General features: G+C 37.7%; 1 protein-coding gene across 2 annotated transcripts in view; it reads left to right on the top strand.

Annotated features, from left to right (window-relative positions):
• Nucleotides 1-18,269, top strand: part of SLC22A3 (solute carrier family 22 member 3) — a 73,547-nt gene that overhangs the window by 48,496 nt on the left and 6,782 nt on the right. For both annotated transcript variants that reach the window (XM_072141314.1, XM_072141313.1), the window contains 6 exons: nucleotides 806-923; nucleotides 3,123-3,220; nucleotides 4,709-4,923; nucleotides 11,405-11,513; nucleotides 16,442-16,554; nucleotides 17,821-17,920. In XM_072141314.1, the coding sequence (XP_071997415.1) occupies nucleotides 806-923; nucleotides 3,123-3,220; nucleotides 4,709-4,923; nucleotides 11,405-11,513; nucleotides 16,442-16,554; nucleotides 17,821-17,920 (753 nt within the window). The remainder of the gene's footprint in view (nucleotides 1-805; nucleotides 924-3,122; nucleotides 3,221-4,708; nucleotides 4,924-11,404; nucleotides 11,514-16,441; nucleotides 16,555-17,820; nucleotides 17,921-18,269) is intronic.

Here is an 18,269-nt window from a genome sequence, read left to right as displayed (position 1 = left end):
ACACCTGCACGTTAAAAGCACCACAGAAAACATCCTACACTGTGAACTCCTAACTTGATTGATCATATGATTTGTCTTACAATTAGTCATTCAGGCTTGTGTTTACACTGTTTAGACTTTAGTTTGCTGTAAATCTGCAGAAGTGATTAATTCTCCAAAACAAATGCAAGGATCAAACTATCACTATTTAAACTACATTATAAACAACACTGCCAGTATCTAAACTGGAAAGCAGAGGCCTCTGCAACTGTAAAACATCTGTTACTATGACGCAGTCTCTTAAAGTCCTCTTACACATTTAGAATAACAGATGACCTTTATGTTGCCTTTTCCTTGGGCTCTTTGGCAAATGTCTGAATTAGTTGACAGAATTTATAGGAGTTTTCCCATAAAACATATTTTCCAAATATTCACATGATAGATGATTTATGTACAAACTTTATGTGATCGACCAGTCAAACCTCTGTTAATCATAAGAATGAGGTGCACTCCTCCAAACCATAGTGCAAAGTATACAGTGCAAAATAAGCAGCAATTTGCAAGCTTGTGGGGGTCCCAGTGACGTACATTTATCACCTCTTGTGTGGACAGGCATGAATACATTTTCCTGGAAAACCCTTTGAAGAGGTCTGTTTTAGTTCTTAATCGAAATGTAGCATCTGGACTCAATGGACTTTGACCAAAGACAGATATATAATACGATGAATAATTCTCATGGGATTGGAACATATTTTTGTAAAATAATGAAAATGCCCATCTCAGTTCTAAACTACAAATATAAAAGTGATATGTTATGTATTTACAGGTTTATCCCTGAGTCTCCTCGATGGCTGCTAATACGGAAAAAAAAAGACAAGGCTTTACACATAATGGCTGACATTGCTAGGCACAATGGAAGGTATCTCACCCCAAACTACTGCCAGGTACCTCAAGCCAATGACTAAACTAGAAATATATAAAGTATTTGTTTGAAATGGCTGCTAATGAATTACTCATAGTATCTCAGTCATCTAAAGATTTATTTTATTGCTTTTGTGAGGTAAAATGTAGAAGGAATCATGGATAGATGTAGCATTTGTACATTTATGTCTTCAGTTTGTAACATTACAAAATTCATATTATGGCGTTGATGTATCAGAATTGTCTGAGATAAAAAATGTTCAACCAAGCAGAGCTCAGTTTTTATTTTCAAACAGCTGTTTATAAAATGAAAGCTGAGCTGTGATTGGTTTCCATGGGCAATTAGAACAGTTTTTATATCAAACAATTCTGATAAATCTCCCCTATGACTTTATAATATATGTGTTCTATGAAGTAAATAGGGTGTGTTATTTACTTTCCTGTGCTTCTCTCCATCTGCCTTTAATTAAAATTGTCATTGACTTCACAGTCATTAGTTTGAAGTCAATTTGTTATTTCCTCACATTAAGATTCAGGCGGTTGCTTCCTTTGACTGAACTTCTTTCATGAAGATGCTATGTCACGTTATCCTGCATTGCAGTAGATCTAAGGCATGCCTACAAAGTTAAGCCGGATAAAGGCTTGAGTTTTAGATGCTCCTCCAGTGACTCATTGGTATGAAGCAGCAGCTCTTTCAGCTCAGTGTAGAATTCTTCTACAATTAAGGGGATTCATTGCCTTTCACATGTGCCAAATAAGATCAATGGGAACTTTGGTCATTTGTGTTTTTACAAAGAAAATGCAGACAAATTTATCACCATGTTAATCTCTTCCTTTTATATTAGCAACCATGAAAAGCAGGTCCATCTGTAACTTAGTTGTTCCATCCTCTACTATTTACTCTAAAAAAATATAAACAGATATACTAACGGGTGTTAATAACTGAACACATGTGGAATTACCAATGTGCATGGTGATAAAATACAAATATGATGCATCTATGGCATATTCACTGGATATTCCATAAATGTCTTATGGAAACAGGTTCCATCTGCCTGCTTGGCTATTGTGGATTGACGATAAAATTGAATGGATCAACCCGTATCTGATGTATCTGAACATCACATGTTGGTTGCGGGTTATCGATAGGGCTCACTGGCTCGCCATACAAGTTGGGTGTTTGCTGCATATTGCAGCAAACGCCCACCGTTAACACACACAATTGGCGTCATCATGAAAGATCGTTGGTCCCCGTAACGTCATCAGGGAGTGACAATCTGTCGCCATGACAGCCTCAGGTCTTTGTAAGACCTGAGGCTGCATAGTTTACAGCATCAATTACAATGAGCCAGTGGCCCATTGTAATAGATGATATGTAAAATGGCAGTATATGTAGTTTACAGTACAGTATATGGTAAGATCAATCAGACAACCTATGGTTAAAGTTCCCCTGGGTGTCTGAAAAATAGTAAAAAAAAAAGTAAAAAAACCCCAAAACTTTAAATTATCCCCCTTTCCCAAGGAACTTATATAAAAATAAACAGTAAAAAGTCCTAAACATGTTAGGCATTGCCATGTCCCAAAATGTCCAATCTATGAAAATATCATAACAGCTATTCCTGGCATTATCCGCTAATGGAAAATAGTGCTCAAAAATCTGAATGGCCACTTATTTTGCAGCATATATAAAATTTTATAAAAAGTGATCTCATAGTCATGCAGTCCTCAAAATGGTAGCAAAGAAAGCATTAGCTCATCCTGCAAAAAATCGCATGTCACACAGTTCCGTACACCAAAGTATGAAAAAGTTATTAACGCCAGAAGATGGCGAAACAAAGACATTTTCTTTTGTACAGAAGGTTTACATTTTTTTTTTAAATGTATTAAAACATCAATATGATTAGTGGGGCGCACAGTGAAAGTCCACAAGAAAACGGTGCAAATACATTATTTCACCAATTTCACTGCATTTGGAATTTTTTTTTCCGCTTCCCAGTTCGCATCATGGAATATTACATACCATTACTGAGAAGTGCAATTTGTTACACACAAAACAAGCCCTCATACAGCTTTTCACATGGAAAACTAAAATAATTATAGATTTTTGAATTTGGGGAGTGAAAATAAAGAAGCAAAATGAAAAACATGACCTTGGTGTTAAGGGGTTAAGTCATTTTTAGCTGCTGTAACCTGCACATTATTTATCCTGTATTTACCTTCAGATAACAGTTTCTGAAGAGGAGGTTACAAATCCTGCATGCATGGATTTAGTCAGAACACCACAAATGAGGAAGTGCACAATCATTCTGATGTATGCCTGGTAAGATGTCTTGTCTGAAACTTGTCTTTGCATTAATTTGCCATTTGTTGGTGTGCTTGTATATTAGTACATGCATTAAATACCTCCATAATGCAACAGCTTCATATATATATGCGTGCCTTATAAATTAGTGACATATGGAAGTACAGTATAGGCTTGTAGCAATATCTACAACGGGTATATTTAAAAGACATCTATCACCACTTTAGGGGTCTTAGACTGTCCTATAACTCATGCTCGTTACCTGTAGGGGATGATTTTTTCAACGAGCTTCCAGGCTCCGCAATCACCGATAAAACAACTTTATAAAGTTATGTAAAAGAGCTGGAGGCAATCAGGGGCGCCTCATCTGAGATCCTCCGCTCACTAATTTATCCATGCCCCAGGCTAATTCATATTCATCTCTCCCATCGGCCGCAGCTCTCCTGCCTCCCCTGACGTCAGTGTCTTGCAAGAAATCTTGCGCAGGCACGTGAACTTGTTCCTTGCACTGCCCGCTCGGTCACCTGTATTGGCTTTAGCATACAATATCTATGATATAGGGTAGTATAGGCCCATTTGTGCCTATATTCATTTTTATTATCTTTGTTCTTCTTGATGAAGTACCTAGAATTTTATCTGAGCGTACTTTGGTTTTATGATATTTGCCGTTCTGATGCCCCCTTTGTTATAGATTTTTTTTATCTATTTATTTATTATATATTAGAGTATATCATAGAATATAATAAAGTATATTAAACTGAAACTAAAACTAAATGTTTTGAAGTTAAATCTCCAATACTGTAGGGACAGCAGAGGTGAAGAGGTCTTGTGTTATGATAAACACTGAGACACTCATTATCTTAATAGACGCCCCCTTCTCTGCTTCAGCACTTCCTCTCTGACAGTGGAGAGGATTATAATGGTCAGATATTGGACCATGTGTATCCGGGCGAGCAAACGGCAGGGTGCCGGAGAGGAGGAGGAGGAGTGAGCGCTGCTCACTCATCCCCTATCCATTGCGATACACGGCGCCCGGCCTTAAACATGGGGAAAGATAGAGCATGCTCTATCTTTTCCCTGTGAATTGTACGGTGCCACATGTGTGTGGCACCATAGCTGACTATGGAAACTGACGGATATATGTCCCCACAACGGCTGTGTGAAAGTAGCCTGGGTCTGGGATAATAAATATATATATATATATATATATATATATATATATATATATATGTATATATATATATATATATATATATATATAACACAGCTTTCTTGACTAAAAAATATACTTTATTATACTTTAGGTAGCTTCTTAACCACTATAACCATAAATAAAAATTTAAATATAATTTAAAGTGTTAAAAAATAAGATACTCCACATTGATTGTGGTATAGACATGAGTAAACTTGAACCACAGGATGAAAATGTGTATAAAATTATGTAGGAGAATAATGATTTTAATGCACAGTGTTTTAGGTTCTAATGTAGGTTATATTTTCCCGCAGGTTTACAAGTGCAGTCATATACCAAGGTCTTGTCATGCGGCTAGGAATTGTGTCTGGAAGCCTGTATACAGACTTTTTCATTTCCGCAGTTGTGGAATTACCAGCAGCTATTCTTATTCTACTCTCCATTGATCGTGTTGGAAGAAGACTTCCATTTGCTTTGAGCAATGCTGGAGCAGGCGTTGCATGCTTAATAACTGCTGCAATATCCACAGGTACCAAATTCATAAAAGGGATCAGGAGTGAAAACAATGCTGTATTTAAACGGGTTTGTCAACAGATGGCTACCTAATAACAACAATAATCTTTTATATAGCGCCATCATATTCCATAGCGCTTGAACTATCTGCTGTTATGTTGGGCCATGCCCAAAAATGTCACTCATAGCTTTGTTTTTATTATTTGGCAGCTCCTTTCAGTCCAAAACTTTATTTTGTAATATACAGAATAGGCAGAAGTGCATTTAAGGGTGGTAGAAAAGCGCCTCAGGGCTCCAGCATTAAGAGTGCTCCTTGATAGCCTGCCACTGTCCAGCACCTTCCCTTATCCTTCTGATTCAACTACATCACTCATGGGTCATTATTACCTTATGTCTGAATGCAAAATACATTTAAATTAAGTAATTTAGTATATGAAACACATCAGAAACTACATATTCTCTCGCTTGATTGTGGGGACATTAATGTAGTCAGTGATAAAGTTCTGCATTAACCCTTTAATGAACAATATCATTGGAACCTGAATGTCCAGGTCATATTTTGCAATTCTGATGTGCTCTTATTTAGATGATTATATCTGTGGAACAATTCATGACAATAACATTTACGTTTTTTTATCATGTCTAGAGATGGGCAAATTTGTCAAAATTCGATTCGACCAGGTTCGCCGAATTTGTAGAGAAAATTCAATTCGACCCAAATCGAATTGATTCCCCTTATTGAGATGTGACGTGACAGTACGTCACATGCCGGGTGCGGGTGCATGGGGAGGGCTCACGGGCTTACCGGTAACACCTGCGGTTGTTGCTAGCATCGGAAGACCCGAGGCTGCCTCAGTACAATCTGTAGTATGGCAGTGTATGATAGGATCGTACAGACAACCTAGGGTCAAAGTACCCTAGGGAGTCTGAAAAATATAAAAATAAATTTATTTATTTTTTAAAATGATAATAAAAAAACCCTTAAAATTAAAATCATACAGTGAGGAACACTACCCCCATACAATGAGGAACACTTTCTTCTTCCCAGAGTCTCTGCCCCATGTAACACGTTGTGCTCACGCCCATTTTGCTAACAAAGGGGGAAAATTTGAAATTCGTTCTCACAAATCACCGCAAACTTTGGATTTGTGACGAATCGAAGTTTTCCTCAAATTCTAAACAAATTTAGAATCGTTAGAATTGATTCGCCCATCTCTAACCATGTCATTTAAAACTTTAACTTGATGGAAAGTTTTATTGATCACATGATAAATAATAAAAATGCTACATATTGCACAAAGACTTACCGGTAACACCTGCGATTGGTGCTAGCAAAAAGAGGCCATCTTGCCGAAGATCGTCGCTCCCCGTGAATACATCGGAGAGCAGCAATACATTGCTATGACATCCTCGGGGCATCTCGGCTGTCTCGTTTTAACCCATTCATTACAATGTGCTAATTGCACATTGTAATGAGGAGGAGGAAAACTGTAGTATGGCAGTATATGGTAGGATATCAGACAACCTAGGGTTAAAGTACCCTAGGGGGTCTGAAAAATAGTAAAAATAAAAATAAAAAAGTAAAAAAAAATAATAATTAAAAAAAAAACATAAAAATTCAAATCACCCCCTTTTCCCTAGAAGTCATATAAATATAAATGAACAGTAAGAATCATAAACACATTAGGTATCACTGTGTCTGAATATGCCCGATCTATCAAAATATAATAATGTTTTTTCACTGCTTTTATCTGCATTTTGTTAAAAAATTTATAAAAAGTGATCAAAAGGTCATACAGTACTAAAAAAGGTAGCATTGAAAACTTCGTTAAAAGTCACACAAATAGACATTCCCACAGCTCCGTACAATGAAGTATGAAGTTACTAGTGCCAGAAGATGGCAAAATCAAAAAAAAATTTGAAAGGCATTTTCACTGCATTTGGAATTTTTTCCTGCTTCCCAGTACACGGCATAGAATATTCAATACCATTACTATGAAGTGCAATTTGTTATGCAGAAAACAAGCCATCACAGAGCTTTTTAATGTAAAGATAAAAAAGTTATAGATTAGGGGAGCTAGGTCTAATGGACCTGAAAAAATACTATTGGGCAATCCAATTAACTAGGTTAAGAGCCTTGGCTAAGAGACTGGGTTAAACATTACAATTTGAAATCTTAGGTTCACGTTGAAGAAAAGGTTCAGGACAGCTCTGTAACCCAAGCATTACTAAAAAGGGATCCTTTTATACATTAATCCACTTACTCAAGCCATCATACACACAGTATAATGCATCCTCTTACCTTGAAATCTGGGCTGTTCCTTCCTGTCCCACTAAAGTGAGTGATTTACTAGGCCTAGATAACAACCAACCATCTAACGGGCAACATTTTACAGGATTCATTCTTTCCAACTTTTCATCAACTAAAACAAATTTTACCCAAGCTGAACTTTCTATCATACTCACAACTCTTAGCAAACTTTAAAAACTTCAGAAGGTCGTTTTGACAGGTCCCTGACTTGGTTTGAAGAATCGCTTGCTAACCTCCTCAGCTAACATGCAAAATTTATAAGAAATTAATAGTCATAGTTTCCTCTACTTCTCCCCATTTAATTTCAGCTTGGGAAAAAGATATCCATATCTCTTTATCCTTAGAAGAAACCGTCTGAATACTTAGGTCATGCTCTGAGCCTCCGAAATGCATAACAGGAGACTAGTAATAAACTCACATCTAGATGCTACAAAACTCCAGTTGTTCTCCATAAAATGAACAAAGACCTGCCCAAAACATAATTCACTGCAGCTTAAAGAGGACCTTTCACCACCTCACACATATGAGCATACCATTATATAGGGGCTGCTACACAAATTCAGGGGCACTTAGAATTTTCTATTCCCCATAGCTGTGGAGAGATCAAGGTGCAATATAAATGCCAACACCATGAAAAAGCACAAACGCCACTAAAATTCAATGTGAATTCAAATGCCACGGGAACGGCATGTAAACGCAGTGCAGTGACGACCCAAATGCAAACACCTCACTGACGTAAATGCAAATGTGATGTAGACACTAGGTAAACTTAAATGCAATGTAAACAAAATGCAAATACAATACAAACGCCAAGTAAACGCATAGTAAATGCAAATGTATCACAAGAGCCGAGTAAATGCAATGCAAACAGCACATGTACGCAAATGCAAAGCAAACTGCACATAAACGTAAGCGGCACGAGAATACAAATGCAATGAAATGCAATGTGAATGCAAATGCAGCGCAAATGACATATAAACAAAAAACGTCACGTGAACGCAAATGCATTGCATATGGCACATAAATGCAAACACCATGTAAGTGCAAATGCAACATGAATGCAGATGCAGTGCAAACACCGTAGAAATGCAAACAACACATGAAATTAAATGCAACGCAAACACCACAGGAATGGAAGTGCGCAACAAACACTGAGTAAACGCAAATGTAAACATGACACAAACGCCATGCAAATGGAAGCACCACGTAAATGTCCAGAAATTGCCATATAAACGCAAATGGCACATAGATGCACATGCAACACAAGCGCCATGCAAATGCTGCGTAAACACAAATGCAACATAAGCGCCGCATACACATAATGCAAATGGGATGTAAATACAAACACCATGTAAATGCAAATGTCACGTAAACGCAAATGCAATGTAAGAACAAATAGAATGTAACTAAATGTAATTGTCATAATTGTGCAAATGTAATGTTAATAACTTTACATCACACGTACTGTTACATCGCTTTTGCAGTAATATGCATTTTGCGTGTGTGTTCACATCACGTTTCATTAGGTCGTCATTTGCATTTTTGAAATATTAGCGGAATGTGTGTGAGTACTGCCTCTAAATGAGCATAGAGAAATCACAGCTCATTACTGCTCATAGTAGCTTCTCTGACATTGCCTTGCTGCTGATTGGACAGTATGAGTGAAGATAAGCAGCTCCTCCTCTCTAACAGTACACAGGAATACTGGGACTGATATCTCCGCGACTGTGGAATGGAAAGAATGGTATGCTAATCTCCATATATGTGAGGTGGTGAAAGTATCTCTTTAATCAAACCTTTTAGGAACAAATAGTGGTTCTAACTCAAAAAATCTGCCCAATAACCCCTAAGATCTTATTTCTCAACCTGCCCCCTGGTGCTTCCTCCAAATTATACACCATCAAATACACTATTAAGTGATTTTGATGGCAAAAGCCCTCATCCTCTTTCATTAGAAGGAAATAGACCGACCTCTCCTGATAGGACATTGGATCAAAAAAACGCCTAATTAGCTAGACTCAGCGCATTTGAGCAAAGAAAACAACCCCTTTTATAAGCAGGTTTGGGCCTAGTGGTTCTCTTTCTTCAGGACCAACCCAAGCAAAGGTTATTTCTCTCACGAAATGAAGGACTGAACCTCCCCTCTTTTCCTATATCCTTCCTAGACCATCCTAAGCATTTCATGTCTTGTTAAATGAATCCCATCTACCCCCAGTTTCCAGCCTTCTCCTTATGTGCCCTGCTCACCTAGTGGAACTGTCCCCTCCTTCTTATCATCTGACTTTCTATGCTATGTCAAGCCTTCGCCTTTATATATGTTTCTTTTTTGTATTGATATTTATGAAAGTGTTTTATTTTAGTGAAATTTGTTCAGATGGCAATGTGGAATTGGTTGCCTAACAAACTGGCGGCATTTTTAATATCCCTGTTGCTTTTCTGTAAAATGTTAAAAAACCAAACCAAAAGCATTTTAAAACACATTTCCTGCACACAGCTCATTTCTTACTGATCAAATTCTTTGCTAGCTTGTTTTCTGCTCTGCTGTATTTGCTACTTCTGAACTCTTGGTATTTGATTCTTGGCTTTTTTTAGTTACTACTCTTCTGTATTTGATTACTTGCATACTACAGGGGCTGGTCGGCTATGTACTACTGGGAGCTGGCAGGCTGTATACTACAGGGGGCTTGCTGGCTATATACTGAGAGACTGTGACCATTGCATTTCCCATCCTCGACTTATACTCAATTCAATATATTTTACCAGTTTTTGGTGGTAGAATTAGGGGTCTCGGCTTATACTTGGGTTGTCTTATACTCGAGTATATACAGTAATTAGTTCCAACTGACTGAATAGAGAAAAGCAATGCAGTTAAGAACAGTGTATGTATAAGTCAATGCTTGCTGAATTGGGTGACTAAATTCAAGCTATTTTTCTAATGGTATAATAATATTATTAATAATAAATACAAAATCTTTTTTGTTCTCTCCTTCCTCCAACCATGTTGTGTGAGTCAAGTGGTGGGTTGTTATATGGATATTGATAAGTATTTTTGACACTTTGTTATTAGTGTTATATGTTATAACATATAGAAAAAAGAATTCAGGGGGTCTTTAGCTGCTTTTGAGTTTTGCAATTAAAAAAAATTCAATTACTGATTAGCCAGTCACTTTGTGTTGTTGGTCTCAGTTTGTGCAAGCATATGGATGATATTCCGGGAAATATTCACATATCTTCTACTATGCTTTGTAGCTGGTAACCACATTATTTGTTTTCATCTTTAATTTTAAAGTTTTAGACACAGTCCATCTGCTCTCAGTATTCAGTACAAAGGTCCACCATTGAGGGTGCGGTAACATATCGCGTTTACTGCATGCATTTAGAAAACGCATTGCAACAGCTGAAGAGAGATTTGCCTAATTAAACAGCTGGAACACGTGCATTTACAAAACGCAAATGTTAACACTCATGTTAACGCATGTGTTAACATTGTGTTAATGAACGCATATGTTAACGTGATGTTAACCCATGCGTTAACAGTTGCGTTTTGTAAAAGCAAGTGTTAACATTTGTATAATTAGACAAATCTCTCTTCAGCTGTTGCAATGCGTTTTTGAATGCATGCATTAAATGCGACGTGTGACTGCACTCTAATCACATTTTATGTAATTCTGCCTTTTACATACATTTCTTTGAAGACATGTTATTAAAAAATGTTCCTGTGTGAAGATAATTTCATATAAATGTAACCCTGTTGTTGCTTGGAAACAGGATTATAGTCCTTGGATAGGACCATCACTGTTGGAGTGGTTGCAGAAAGAAACAAATAGTTTTTGCATATGAAATGTCTGGGAAATTACTGCATGTGCCGCAGCTATTGGTAATGATCACTGAATCCAGGTGCCAGGCAGGGCTCAATAGCACATACGTAGCCACAGTTTCCATAGTGCAGGGTGGTTGAATGATGCCATACCCAATGTATATACAAAACATACACTTTTAAGTCTTCAATATTTACATTAAACTGACTTGATTTTATATAATATGGCAAACTGAATTAAATCAAATGTGTACCGTTTAGCCCCTTTTTGTTCTGTTCTTTCTTACTACTAAATAAAAATGTAAACAATACAAATTAATAAAAAGGGAAATAAATAGATTGTAATATAACTCATTTTATTATTTGCAGATCTCTTGTGGCTGAAAATAACCCTAGCAACTTTAGGACGACTAGGAATCACTATGGCTTTTGAAATTGTCTATTTTATCAATACAGAGCTATATCCAACACCACTGAGGTAATTAAATAAATAATATTATATGTTATGTTTATGATTATTAGTTATGAGATTTACATAAATATGATTCATGTAGTCAAAAAGTAACAATTAACATGGATTTTCAGGTACTTAAAAATGTAGTTTAGAGATAAAATAAATCATTAGGCACCATAATATTTTTACTATATTTTTATTATTAAAAACTACTCTTATGAAAAATATTTTTAACTACAAAAATATTAAGGAAAAACTTGACCAAGCAAAGTAGCAAAATGTGAAGCAAACAACCATGGCACACTAAACATTTTACATTTACATTTCAAGATTCTCACTGGATATTGTCAATAGCATTTCATCCCTGTTTCCATTTTTAAATTTCCACCCTCTGAAAGCCAAAGCTTTTCTATTTTTCATTTAAAAAAAGTTGCTTACTTTATGAAGGGCTATTTGTACCTCTTAATGGCGCCATATGTCTACTGGGAAAATGGAATTGGGAAAAACATTGCTGTAACTTTTTCTTATGGGGCTTAATATTTATGACTTTCAGTGTGTAGTTAAAACTATATGTTTCCCTTTTTTTCTATGAATTGGTACAATCACTGTGATTCCAAACCAATATAAAGTTTTTAAGTGTGTTAGTTTCTTTCATATATTTTTTCTGGGCGGTGAGCCAAAATAGTAGATAGGCAGCAATTTGGCATTATAATTCTTTATATATAGTATAGTTTATTCTTGGTCATCCTGCGGCCCATGTCCTGGGTCACAGGTACACCCATGCCCCTCTCCATTCCCTAGTGTCCCCCTAGGCTGACTCACTTGTCTGCGCTCCTGATGTGGCTCCGGCGGTCCTGCGAGCGTAAAAAAGGGCCACTGCACCGTTAACAGGCGCTGGTCACCTGTTACTTAGATACTTAGCAAGCTCCTTCCTCCATTCCTTGCCGAATCTTTGTGTCTTGTAAAGATTAAAGCTGCCTCCATAACCCTCTGCACTTATACTGATCTTGTGTTGTGACCCCGGTTCCGTTCCTGACTTTTCTCCTCTGCTGCCTGACCTGACTTTCTGCCTTGCTCTTGACTACCATCCCGTGCTGCCTGTCCTGACCTCTAGCCTGTCCATGACTCCGTCTCTGCCTTACGGCTCTGTATGTTGCCACCGCCTCAAGCAGATTTCGCGCATGTGGAGTGACCTGGTGAAAACCGGGTGCCACATGGACCCCTTCCACACTTGCGTTTTTCACACGTGTGTTTTGTGCATGCTTTTGACGTGCAGAACTTGCGTTGCACTCTGATCCATTGTAATCAATGGGCTTTTTCAGACTTGCATTTTTTAAATCTCAGCATGCTCTACTTTTGCAAGTCAAAAAACGCAAGTGAAAGAGAAAAACGCACCATATAAGTCTATGGAGACGCATCAAAAATGCATTGCACTCTGAGACACACGCAATTGCAATGCAGGTGCGATTAGTTTTTCACTGATCAATTGCCATTAGAAAAAATAGAGCTCAGTCCTGAATCCTTTTCACGCGCGTTATCTGCGCATGATAAACGCATTGAAATTGCATTGAAAATGCATTGAAAACGCGTGTGAAAAACTGAGACACTGGACAAACTCTGACTGAAAACTGATTGCACTCTGATGCAAAATGTCAGATTTTCACTGAACAAACCCTGATTGCATCTTGATCAGACTTTGACGTGATCTGCAACGCAAGAGTGGAAGGGGCCATAGACTCAGCTCCCAGGTGTCAGCTTACGTAATCGCACGCGGTGGTACAGTCGGTCCACTACCCCTGATCCTGACAATGCCATTGCACGACCACAGCTTGTGCCATGGGCACTTAAGAAAGAGAGAAAGATGGGCAAAAAGGAGCACTTAATAAGAATGGGAGTATGTATTAAGAATGGGGGCAAGAAAAGGTGAACTTAAGAAAGGGGACAAAAAGTGACAATTAGAAGGGGGGAAAAGGACATGTAATAAGAAAAAGGTTAAAAAGAGAGCAGGTGGGGTGCCTAAAATGGGGTAAGTACTAAAAATGCTTGCATTTACTAATAAAAGTATATGTACGGAGAAGGGATATGCTGGGTGGCACTACTCAATGTGTACTTAAATCGGCAGGGTGTTACTGTCACTGTTAAGTTATAATCCTTTCAGAGGGTTACCAGTGACTGACATGCTAGTTGATGATTCAGGGAAAAGATAGGAGAACTGTGGTGGTCTAATTCCCAGGGTAGACAAATCCAAGTATTCAAGAGAGGTAATGGAATGGCACTCACTGCGTTATCTCCTTCCAATGCAATTTAATTGTGCATACTTACAAAAACAAAATGTGTAGTTTACAATTCATGGGGACGGACGGCGCAGGGACTCACAAAACGACAACAAAGACAGCTGTTTCGCGCACTCGGCGTTTCATCTGGCTTGCCGGTTCACACATGTAAAACACTGTGGCCATTTAAACCCATTAAACACACCCCTTTTCCAGGGACTCAGGGTCCTATTGGTGCTCCACTAATTAGAAATATTTACTGACGGCGCTCAAAGACGGTGCCTTACTTTTTATAAATTATAGTAGCCAACTACGTCCAATGCACTTACCGGGTGCGGACTCACGCTGCCGCCCGCTCTCACTCCGCTAATGCCCCCTCAATGGCATAAAATTTAAAAAGGCTTTTTTATACCTATTCTGCTTTATCTATATCAGCTCAAAGATGAGCAATTTTTGTGTGGAAGCAGAAACAGGGGGCAGCAATCACTTCCCCAGCCCCTTTCCCACAAAAAATGCCTATCTGTATTATTTCATGTCTATGGGGCACAGAGAGGGTGTTAATATTTTGTGGGGGGCATAAAGGAATATTATCACTACATGGGGGCAGAAGACTCTAGTTATTCCACTTTGTACATCAAATTGTTAATATCTACTACTTGATTTTTGTAACACATCTTCCTGTGTCCTTCCTGGCCCTATAACTGGATGAAAGATCTTACACCAATACTTTTTATTCCTACAGGCTTCACATGCAAAATCAGCATATAAATCTAAGCAATTGCCTCTCAAACAGAGCAACTTTTTATCTAGTCTTTAACATTGCAGCTGCACCACAGATGCTGGAGACACACTATTACAGAATAATAGCCAAAGAGACAGCTCTTTGTGACAACAAGCCAGGGCTTCCCTTTAATATAAAGTATACACAACAAAAGATCCAGTGTTGGAGAGTGGCTGTATCTTGAAGGACATGGTGGACAAACTATTAGAATAAAGACTCATTATAAGGTATTATAAGTGTAGAGTTTGTCTGATAGCACAGGCCTCCAAGAGAAATAGCAGGATGGAAAATTAAATGGTATCTCATACAACATTTATATTTTGTTAGAATTTTTCTTTAACAGTTATGAGTTTACATTTTTTTTAAATATATTATACATCTAGCTTTTACCCTGATACTACTTTGTAGGCAGTGATGTCACTGACTGATTCCAGCTACAAGCTCTTCATTGGCTTGAAGAGCAGGGGCGTAACTAGAACATACAGGGCTCCATACCTGACTACTGAATGGGGCCCACTTCTCCCTTAAAAAAATATACATATTTGTATTCTCACACAGTATAAACACATGATTATCACTAATACAACATAAATATATATACAGTTAATACACAGCATATATACATAGAGAATAAAAACATATATACAGTATATACACACCACACACATGTACACACCCAATACTGCAGATGTCGGGGCCCCCTGACACTGTGGCCCCATATCAGCTGCTATGGCTGCTACCGCTATAGTTACACCCCTGCAGAAGAGATAAGTTACTTTTATTTTATTAATTTCTGAATATTACTTGCTAGATATGATCAAAATATAACTAAACAGTAAACATTAAACACCACTAGGTGCAGATATATTTAAAGGGGACCTGACAGATCTATTTGGGGACCTAAATCAACTACAGGTCCATATGGGGGCTGTGGGTGAGCAAAAATTAAAATAATAAACTATTATACTCACCTAGATGTGAGTTCCGCGTAGGATTCACATCTCCAGATCCTGCACAAGTGCCTCCTCTCATGTTGTGTCGGTATAATAACCCGGTACTACACCGGCTTCATTTGTCAGAGTGCACAGACAACAGTCTGAATGAGGTACAAGGGGAGTGTAACCTTTTTTTATGTGCACACAAAAAAATTCCTCAGCCCAATTTGGGACACCAAACGATCATTTCTTAAGGGCATGTGGGTGGTTTAGTGTTCCAAGTTTCCTTCGTTTCCTTTAATATTTCAAAAGTCTGGAAATGACAGCGCACATTATGGCCCACATTTATCAAAAACAGTGCAGTCTGTACTATGTGCAGTTGTCCTGTGATGTTAGCATGGTGCACCAGATTCAGGAATTGTGGTGCACGTTCTTCATGAATCTGGCGCCCCCTGCACTGTTCCGACAGAACGAACCTTTTTTCATTGCACTTTGTTCATGCTGCATAATTATGGCGCAGACACTTTATAAATACATGTGTAAGCAGTTGTTCTTTCTAGTGCAAAGTCAGACAGAAAACTGGCGCAAAGGCTTCAATAAATGTAGGCCTATATCTTTAAAATTCTAAAAGTCTCAAAAAAGGCATTCAAAACTCTATGGACACCACATTTTGCTCCTTTGCATGCTACTTGCATTAGTTGGGAAAAGTGTGAGAAAGTGGGCACTATCAAACAAGATTTAACAAGACATATAAGAAAGCTGCAAAATTCACACGAATCACAAATTTCAATATAAATCCCTTTACAGTAAAGGGATGATTTGAAGATAGACTAGGTTTCTCATACAGTTTATAAATTTGGTGCAAGTTAATGCAATTTGTAGTATAATTGGCTTTAAACACTTCAATGTTCCATGTCATATAACCGTACTGTGAAAGTTGTAATCTATTTTTAAACTTTGCAGAAACTTTGGTGTATCCTTGTGCTCAGGCATGTGTGACTTAGGAGGAATTATTGCCCCATTTTTACTTTTCCGATTAGCAGAGCTATGGGTGGAACTTCCTCTCATCATATTTGGTAAGATCCAAACTAATTATCCATTCTTATATAATCATATAATATAGTTATCATAGCTATATCACTATATAAATATAATCTCCAATATATACACAAGGAATAGTGGGAGGGAATACATGACACATAAATTATACTCGAAGACTAGGTTGTGTTGTGTTATCTTTTGGCTTCCTTTTGGCAGTATCCAATGTGAGTTTTCACATTTTTGTCTGTGCTATTCCATACAGAGGCATACAGTAAAAAATAAAAACACAAGTGCTACTTGAAAGTAAAAAGTATGATTTTTTTACATGAATTCATGCAACACTGCATTCTTTATTACACATGGACCTGGGGCTTTCCCAACACATTAGGTAAATAAAATAGGAAAAGGTAGAGATCGGCACTCCAGGCTTTCTAAAACATACACGAGGTAGTCTTTGGTCTTATGGACTATGCACTATGACTACCTCGTATATTTTAATGGATTTTGAATAAAGAAACTAAATGTTTTAGAAAGCCTGGAGTGCCGATCTCTACCTTTTCCTATTTTCTGATTGCATCGGGGCGTTCCGACAAGCCCATTCGGAATCTGTGCACCGGACTCCACAAAGGTGTTTCCTGCGGCTCTTCAAGGTCCACGTGAGTGAGCGGTATGCTCAATGTGTTTTGTTGCTTACTATTAGGTAAATAAACACTGCATATTAAAGGGATATTGCCACCAAATTTGACCCCTATTAGCCCCTTCATGATCGGTCAATGTAAAATTACATTACCTGGATGCGAATTGGTGTATGGAGAGTCTGGTAGACAGAACCATCTGCTTAATAGGTGGTGACCACTGTACTGTACAGCTGAAATCTGCTACTGACTGCCAAAATAAGTTTTGCTACCAAAAGCAGCAGTATACTGGTTTCGGAGAGGAGGCTGTTCCCACTCACAACATTTTCCTCTGAGTGGATAGCTTCGTGTGAAGTTTTGTACTGTGGAGGAAGTGCTACATAATGTGATACTGCACAGCACATACCCTACTCCTGACACCCCAGACCACATTGTAGCTGCTATGATTGTTATAGTGTTTGTTATGCCCCAGGCTAACAACAATTTTTCATACATTTCCCTTTTACTTTTAAAATATTATATTAATGCACCTAGATTGGCAATATTTAGATATTCTAAAGGACAATTTAGGCAAAAAAAATTTGGCTTCAGAATTAACAAGGCAGATGCAGTTACTTTGGAGCCGTAATGTGCAGTGATGAGATGTACATTTTTTGTTACTTTTAGGGATACTTGGTCTTATTTGTGGTGGTCTAGTATTGTTACTGCCTGAGACAATGGGCATTTCCTTACCAGAGACAATTGAAGACGTTGAGAATCTTGGCAGGTAAATATCATATTTGTGTTTTGCATTATCAATATTGTATTAAAATAGTTCTCTAAGAATCAATTAACTTATCTTATAGACTGTAGTGTAACTAGGAATATTTGGGCCTTATAGCAGGATTGTGGTTGGTCCCTGCTTCACTTAACCTCTTCCTGACCAATGGTCATTGGTGCCTGAATGTCCAGGTCAATTTTTGGCAATCAAAAATTTTTGAAATCCATACAAAAAAATCATGTGTTGAAAAACAAATTGTTGCAAGTCTGTGGCCTAAGGTTGCACATATCCATTGCAACCCAACAGAATTGCCAAAAATTGCTGTTAAATAAATCTGAATGCCCTTATCAGCAGA

The sequence above is a fragment of the Engystomops pustulosus genome, chromosome 3, assembly GCF_040894005.1.
Source record: "Engystomops pustulosus chromosome 3, aEngPut4.maternal, whole genome shotgun sequence".
NCBI classification, from domain to species: domain Eukaryota; kingdom Metazoa; phylum Chordata; class Amphibia; order Anura; family Leptodactylidae; genus Engystomops; species Engystomops pustulosus.
Note: the sequence above shows the minus strand (reverse complement) of the source record. Positions and strands in the feature narration are given on the sequence as shown.